The 8,890-nt window shown below is 33.8% G+C and overlaps 1 protein-coding gene across 2 annotated transcripts in view; it reads right to left on the reverse strand.

Moving 5' to 3' along the window:
* The window catches only part of LOC110116407 (protein NTM1-like 9), a 42,286-nt gene extending 34,898 nt beyond the window's left edge, over nt 1–7,388 (reverse strand). The window contains exons 1-2 of one of the 2 annotated variants that reach the window (XM_020849951.2): nt 7,091–7,388; nt 6,649–6,932 (exon numbers count right to left, since the gene is read on the reverse strand). In XM_020849951.2, coding sequence (XP_020705610.1) covers nt 6,649–6,759 — 111 coding nt within the window. In that variant the 5' untranslated portion in view covers nt 6,760–6,932; nt 7,091–7,388. Of the gene's footprint in view, nt 1–6,648; nt 6,933–7,035 lie in introns of both variants that reach the window. The other variant, XM_020849949.2, reaches the window with a different exon arrangement.
* Nucleotides 7,389–8,890: the final 1,502 nt, after the last annotated feature.

Raw genomic sequence — 8,890 nt, forward strand, 5'->3', positions numbered from 1 at the left:
ACATGAACTAAAGGTCTAGTGGTTGTAATGGCATATAAGACACTTTGCCAAAATCTGTAATTTAAAATAATCTTTCTAATCTCTTTTCCCTCAGCCTTCTTCGCCCAAGCACAACTCAACCACTGTGTAGATGTGAACATAGCCTCTAAAGATTGTCTGGCATCCAACATGCTCTCTAAGGTCAAGTATGCGATGGTAAATCTTGTTGCGTCTGGCCTTAGAATTTCTTTCTTCGAAAACTTTCTCATAAGAGCTAGAACCCAAGAGTTGTTGTAAATAAACTTGATTATTTTTTTGGCTTTAGTGAGTGCATTTTTATGTTGAGGTAGATCCTCAAGCTTCTTAAGAATCAAATCTATGCAATGTGCAGCACATAGAGTCCAATACAAATGTTTCCTCTTCTCCATAAGTTTACCTTATAAGAACTTGTATTATCTGTCACAATTTGTACAACCAAATGTTCTCCAACCTCATCAACAATGCTATCTAATAATCCAAATATGAACTCAGCATCTTTGATCTGGTCAGATGCTTCAATTGACCTTAAAAACACAGTACCATAACTATTATTAATGAGGATGTTGATCAGACTTCTATATTTGATATCAGACCACCCATCTGACATAATTGTTTCTCGACATTAACCATATCCATTTCTGCCTGGGAAATTGTCTGTAGGACATTACAAATCTGACTTTTCCTTATATTAACAAATAAGTTAGTGATCACCTCTGTAGTATATACAATATCATCGGCGCATCGAAGAAAACAGAGCCTTTTATCAGCATACATAGGAGCATGAATAGTAGTATGCTCCAGGAACCAAATCTACATAAGATGAAAGAAAATTTTAGCACTCACATTGAGTCAATAAAATTTTGAATGAATTTAACAGTTAGCACTTAGCATTCACAATTAGCAGATGTACAAAAATATTGATGTAACCTGCTGGCTTCTTATTTGAAATCTTGGAGGATGCTTTATTAAACTCTCCAACTAAAAACTCTCTAATTGAACTAGCCCAGTTTATTAATAAAAAATCATCTGGATTATTTGTTATTCTTTGAATCAACCGAGGGGTTTTGAAGTTGTTAAGTTGAAAAAATAAATTTGAACATAAATACATTATAAACGTTCTTAACATAGTCTCAGGGGGGTTTGCTTGTTCAACTCCATCATGTCATTCCTTATTTCCGTTGATGTAACTGAAGTATGTGCTAAGGAATGTCAGGATATTTCTTCTCCTTTATTTGGCAGACCAGTAAGAAGGGCCACTTCATCAGCAGTGAAAGGAATGGCTTGGCCTTTTATAACAAAGCATTGTTTTGAAATGTCCCACCATGAGATCAACTCATAAATAAGAGGGACATTTTGCTCAAACCCAGGAAATTCCAAAAACTGTATCATCTTTAAACGTTTCAATGTGTCATTGACTTCAGGAGTAATTTGCTGAGCAAAGTTATCACAGATTGTTCGAAACGAATAAACATAACATCGATAGGTAATTGGACGAACATATATCTGAAAATTATAAAAAATGAAAAATTAAAAATAAGTAAATGAGATACGCACAAAACACGCACAACATAGGCAGAATATAAGCAACGGTCACGCACAGTGTACGCATAACATACGCATATATTATGCACATCACACGCACAAGAACGCACAGTGCAGGAAACATGGCAGCAAATTATACAAACGCAAACAATACGCACATCATAAACACTAATCACGTATAGTATATGCATAACATACGCACAAGAACGCACATTGTAGAGAAAATGTCAGCAAATTATACGCACGCATAAAGTACGCACAATATAAGCAAGGATCACGCAACGTATACGCATAGAATACGCACAAAAGACGCATTGCGTACGCACAGCCTACGCATATATTACTCGGTGTTTAAAATTTAGTTAGATTTTATGTTTCAAATTTCAACATAAATTTATCATAAATCCTGAATACAGAGAAAACATGATGGCATCAAAGTATCAAACATTTAAAAAAGTTTCGAGAAGCAATGCATACGCATAGAATAAGCATAAAATAAGAAGATCTTCAGAACCTTGAAAACCAACGCATAGCATAACCATAAAATACGCAGTACGGAACAGAAACATAGCATTAAGTTACCTTTCTCTTTGGGGTGACGACATCTTAGAAGAAACTGAGTGAAGAGTGCTTGAAATTGCTCGGAAGTGAATGCTTGAAAGTTCGAATTTTTGTTGGAACTTGAAAATCTAAAAGTCGCCTCTGCATTCGACCTAAATGTTGATGTCACGTCGACATCTCACTAGGCGCGCCACGTCGGCAACTGGGGGGCCGAACTGAAAAAAAAAAACTTTAGGTTAATTTTATTTTTTTAGAGGCTGCGCCTTAAATATATGAGGCGAGGCGCGCCGTAAGTAAACTTGAGGCGTAAGCCTCATAAACTGAACTTATTGCGTGGGCTTTGAGGCTTAAATAGACCAAATTGTGCTGAGGCGCGCCTCTTATTGCGCAATTTTAAACGTTGGCAATAAGCTTCATTTATTTGCACATCTCATCTTCGTATTTCATTGATAGTTTATGAAATTCTTAAATAGATGTAGCAAATGCATAGTCATATTTTGTGAGCAAGTCAACAACATTGATTTCTTCTCTTGGAATATGAATAATATCAAATTTCTCAAGTTTGATAATCTCAAGTTGTACCTTCAGACATATTTCTTAAGGGCTAGTATCCTTAAAACTCCAAGTGTCCAAAAACATAGAAGTTGGCAATTATTAAAAATTTGTAGCTTCTCCTCCCAAACTCTTATAACAAATCTTAGTCCAACTAGTAGTGCTTCACAGGTAGACTAACTGTTAATGGCTTTGAAATATGATTTTAATAGATCACAAAACCAACATGCCTTGAGGGATTTAAAGTATGACAATAACTCCATGATTGTTTTCCCCTAAGAAACCATCAGTAAGCATGACCCGAATATCTTCATCTTCTTCATTCTGTTTTCTTCATATTCTCTTTTGACTTGGAAAACTCGAGAACAAATTAGTAAGTACTTGAGCTTTTATCGTCATACATGACACCTAATTTAATACATGGTCTTTGTTGAGTTCAATGAACCACTTAATTAGTCAAATGAGAGCTTGAGGCTCTGAAGGACTTTCCTAGACTAATGTGAGCCACCACTTTGATTTTGTGAAACTAAAAATATAATTTTTAAGTGTTTGGAGATAGAGATGAAAGCTAGAGCTAATTTATCCAATGTGGAACAATTCAATTTAGCTCCATTAAGTATTTTGCTGAAATCGTAGATTGGATATTATTTCCCATTTCTCTCCCAAACTTCAATTGCTCAATATTGATGTAGTGGTAAGGTAATGTTATATCTTTTAAGGAGATTCCTCATAAACATTGTCCCAAATGAATAAGTTAGATTTCTTAGGAGCTTTAATTAATAAAGCATTTCTTTCTCCTAACTGAGACATGAATTGGCTTAAGACTTGCAGGATTTCCTATAAGCTTTCATACTTCTTGAATAGCTTTCAGTAGTTTTGTTTCAATAATTATTATTATTTGTTAGAGTTTGCCTCTATATCATCAACAGCGACCATGAATATCAAAAATTTACCCAATCCAAATAAGCATTTTGAAGGATTTAACTTCATGTTGAAATGTATTCTTATAATCATTATCCCAAATAAACTAGTTGGATATCCTAGGAGGTTTAAACAATAGAGCATTTCTTTATCTTGACAAATATATGAATTGGTTAAAACTTGCAAGTTTTCCTATAAGCTTTCTTGCTTCTTGAATATTTATAGGCAGTTTTGTTTCAAGCATTATCTATATTATGTCAAGTTTGCCTACATGTCGTCAGCAGAGACCACATATCACAAAAATTTGTCTGATCAAACTCTGAATAAAGACTTCATAGTATTCAACTTCGTGTTACACTTTCTTAATAAAAAGAATGTCTCCGAACCTAAATGAGATGCTTTTCATTATTCTAACTCTTAAATAAGCCATCATCAACATGAAAATCCAAATATCTTCCATTTAATTTTTTAATATTATGCCCATTAGTTCCAAATATTTTGTACAAATATTTTTTAGCCCAAAAGGCATAACTTTATTTTCAAAAACAACCCTTTATCCTTGATAAAACTAGTTTTCTCTTAATCTTTGAGGTGCTTTTCAATTAGGTGGAGACCAAAAATGCATTAAACAAAAAATCAAATGTATAGAAACCTTATATTAAGTCAACCATAGTACCTATATTGGGCAATAGGTAAGAATACATTGAGCAAGCACCATTTACTTTCTTGAAATTCACACATATTTGTCGCGTAAGATTAGATTTATTTTCTATAGTTACACTTGAAATCCAAAAGGGGTGAAAGACTTCTCAAATGAATATGACTTCTAGAAATTTTACTTCTTACATCGCAACTTTAATTTCTTCAAAGAATTTTCTATTTTTTCTATTTTATCTTTATTGAGGTATATTTAATCTTTATTTTCGGTATTGATATTTAACTTATGGTAAACGATGTTCATATATACCCCCCAGCATCTCAGATGACTCCTAAATAAAAATAATCATACTATTATACAATTAAGATATAATTTTTGTTTAGAAAGTTTGTTTGCAAAAAGAGCTAAAATGAAATTTCAACTCTAATGATTACCCTTCAATAGTAGGTTCTTCAATCAAGCCTTCATGCTCCATCTTCTTCTGTACAATATTGTTCTCTTCTTTGACATAATTGAAATAACATTTTTGCAATTTGATCAAAGCTCTTTGGATTGTGATAATGTCGCTGAAGAATGAGAAGTTGACTATAGTTGCTTGGTGAACACTGTAATTATAAATTAGTGAAGTAGCGATCATCCAAAGATGTAATTGTAAGCTAATGGCGCTCTTATCATGATGAAGTATATTCCTATGGCTTCATTAATAAAGTATTTCCTTATAAAGTTTGAGAATTAATTGTATGCAAATATGTGAAGAATGATATGTCATTCTTTCTTACGATAAGAGGAATCTCACTATTCAAATGAGAATGATTTAACAAATAGTTGTACCCATTATACTCTCTAAAGAGGCTGGTGACAATGCAAAGAAAACAATCTAAAAATGAAGACGATAATGTTTATATGGCTTGATCTTGAAGCCTATGTCCATTATATATTTAAATCAAGAGCCGAAAGAAAAGCCTTCACTAACAAGAGAAAAATAATAATATAAGTATAAATGCCTCTAAGAAAATCACTTTTCCACTCAATATAATAGTAATTCTCTCAAGGTAAATTTCTTTGACAGCATTGAAATAGCATTTTTGCAACTGAATCAAAGCTCTTTGGATATTGATAAAGTCGCTAAAGAATGAGAATTTGACTAGAGTTTCTTGGTGAACACCAAGGTTATAAATGAATGAAGTAGCGGTCACCCAACAATATAATCGTAAGCTAATGGTGCTCTTATCATCATAAAGTCTATTCATATGACTTCATTAATATTACTATTCCCTCATAAAGTTTAAGAATTAATTGTATGCAAAGATGTGTATAATGAAAATTCATTCTCTCTTAAGATAAGAGGAATCTCACTATTTAAATGGCAAGGATTTAAGAAATAGTTGTACCTATTATACTCTCTGAAGAGGTTGGTGACAATGCAAAGAAAACAATCTTAAAATGAAGAAAATAATCTTGAAGTGGCTTGATCTTGAGTCCTGTGTCCATTATACATTTAAACCAAGAGCCAAAAGTAAATTTTCACTAAACAAGAGAAGAAGAGTAATATAAGTACAAAAATTTCTTTCCCCCTCAATATAATAGTAATTCTCTCAAGGTAGACTTCTTGTTGATGAGCATGTTGTATGTTTAAGGGGCTTGATCTTAAGTCCTATGTCCATTATATATTTAAACGAAGAGCCAAAAGAAAATTCTTCACTAAACAAGAGCAAAAGAATAATAAAAGTATAAAAATCTCTAAGTAGTTCTCTTCTCCCCTCAAAATAATAGTAATTCTCTCAAGGTCCACTGCCCCCCCCCCCCCCCCCCCCCCCCCCATGCTTGATTGATATTATTTCTAGCAATGCCTTGCCTTGGAGGCAAATTTTGTAATAATGCAGAAAAACCATATAACATAAATAAAACATCCGTAAGAAAGAGATTAGCCATTAAGAAAAAATAAAATGTGCAACCAAACCAGAGTGCTCTCTCTATTTAAAGCTGTAAGCCTTTACTAAAAGCAGAATTATTCTGTCATATGCAACTTGGCCATGTCCAACAACAAGGACATCATATATCATATGAGCTAGATCAAGTAAATTGGTCCCATGCAGATCTAAACACCCAGACATTCTTCCGTCATGGAACCACGCAATTAAACGATGGACTCCCAATGCTACCAAAATCAAAATTTCATATAAAACTCAAATACACAAAAAATATATAGTTTTCACTTAGGAAGGCAGCTTCTACGAACCAAAAAAAGGCTCTAAAGTCTCAAGACACAGGAAAACAAGCAAAAATATCAAATTCTAGGAATCGTTCTTAAAATATTCAAAAATTCATTCACTATTATGCAGCTAAAACTCGAAGTGGGAAGCACAGATACAAGCGTACACAAAGAAATGGTATACCTGTTCCCCGCAATCAAATTCCGGCTCGGTAGTCCTATACTCATGCATAATCCAGCACGTACGCAATCCATTTGGGGCTCGGCCGCAGTGAAAGACTAGGGTTTTCTTCATCCCGATGACTCGAAGAGGTGTCGCAGCCCGCGACCGGATGGTCCTGTCCTTACCAGTGGCCTTCCAGTAACCAGCCCCCGTCGCCCGGTTGTAGCGATGGCCATTCGGGTACTTGCGGTCAATAGGCGCGAAGAAGAACCACTCATGGTCATCGGATTGGATCAAAGATTTATCTGCAAAAAAAACCCAAAACCCATCAAGTTCAAAACTTTCGACGCTGAAAAGAAGAAGAAAGGGTATAAGTCGAGATGAGGAGTTGGGAACTACTGATGATACCAGGGAGTTCCCACGGCTCGCATTTGCAGACATCAATCTCAGGAATGACTTCTACCTCAGAACGGAGTCGGCCGGTGATTTTTCCTTTGAGGTAGTGGTTAACGAGCTCTTCGTCGGTTGGGTGAAAGCGGAAGCCTAAAGGTAAAGATTTGAGGGGAACGACTGTCATGGTTCCCCTAGCTCCTCCAAGATCTCTTCATGGAACAAGTGCCTCACCTGTTCGAAGTTTCACGGACTGAATTGTCACTTCGAACTTGGGGAGAGGAGAGGCCAAAAGAGATGGGAGAGGGATGGAGAGATTACGTGCGAAGCCCGAAAGCAGAGTTGCGTCGGATATGTATATTCAGGGGCCTAATTATCATATACCCGCACTGAGGGCAAGAGTATACTTTTTTTTTTATTCTACCGGTTTATATGTATATACTTTTTTTTTATTCTACCGTTTTTTAAATGGTTTTTTTTTTTTTTTTTTAAGGGATATTTAGGCCATTTAAGGCAAACTCATACATACAACCCATACACAAAGACTCAAATCTTGGACCTCTTAGTTGGAAGCCTAAGCTCTCAACCAATAGGCCAAGAAGAGTTGTGTTAAATGGTCATTATGATAATATATTTTTTAAAAAATATATTATTTAAGGATGAGTTCCTCACATATAGAAAGCTCCTTTATATATATTTAACATTATATATCTCATAATAATGGAAATATGTTTTCTTGAATAAATGTGTCTACAAAATTATTTAAAATCATAATAAATGCTTTTGAATCGTAAAATACATCTTAAAATTCATTGAGATTAACAATAATTCGAACAATATTCAAATAATACTTGTTGAAAATTCAAATATAGTTTGAATGTCGTTTGAAATTTGTTCAACCTATTCGACCAAAATTCAAACCATGTTCGAACAACGTTTAATAATTAATAGTAGACACAAGAGAGATGGTAGATACAACAGAGTGCATTCTAACAAAAATTAGTATTTTAGTGTCATAGTCATAGATTATAAGGTAGATTTTTCAAAGTATAATTATGGAGTTATAACATATTAAAGGGCTATCACAAATAGTATAATAGCAAATTATAAAATAAATACAAGTTTGCATAAATCAATAATTGTAACATATCACAATGATATACATTACATTATTTTATGGTCATCGGTGACATTACTTGAAGAATTACATTAAATTAAATTAATTACAATAATTTTATAATAAATTTAAGAGTAAGATGCTAATTTTGTTAACTCTAACCGACTTTAAGTGTCTTTTAAGAGCATCTCATGGTACTGTCATAATCATTCATGTTTTCTTCTTTGAAGCACATTTGGTTATGAATGAAATTGCAACCATACATACAACTTGTACTGAATTTCATTTAGATTTAATATTAATCCTCACTTGTCATGGATTCTTGCTACATCTTGCTATTGAAAAATCTTCTTATAATCAAACAATAATATTTATCTCAAAAAAAAATTATCTGCATTTTTCCACTCACCATAAGAATCTCATTGCAATCCAACTCTTGCTAACCCTCTATGCCTAGATGTTGTTGTAACAACCTCATAATTATGAAAAATATTTTAAAATGAAATTTTGAATTTTGGTTTGAACTGGAGGGCTTCAGCATTGTGCTTGGTAGCTTTGCGGTACTAGGATTGAGAGCACAGTGGCTCCAAAAATTGTTGTCGTGGTATTAGAGGCTCCATTCTACAGTAATTCTAAATTCAATGTGCAATATTGCGGTGCAAATCCACTAATATTGGTTTTATATATAATTAATAATAAAACTCTAAGCAATATAGCCACAAGCTTTTTCGCCCTCCCCTATTTTGCTTGGCTTGC

The sequence above is a fragment of the Dendrobium catenatum genome, unplaced genomic scaffold (assembly GCF_001605985.2).
Source record: "Dendrobium catenatum unplaced genomic scaffold, ASM160598v2 fragScaff_scaffold_1494, whole genome shotgun sequence".
NCBI classification, from domain to species: domain Eukaryota; kingdom Viridiplantae; phylum Streptophyta; class Magnoliopsida; order Asparagales; family Orchidaceae; genus Dendrobium; species Dendrobium catenatum.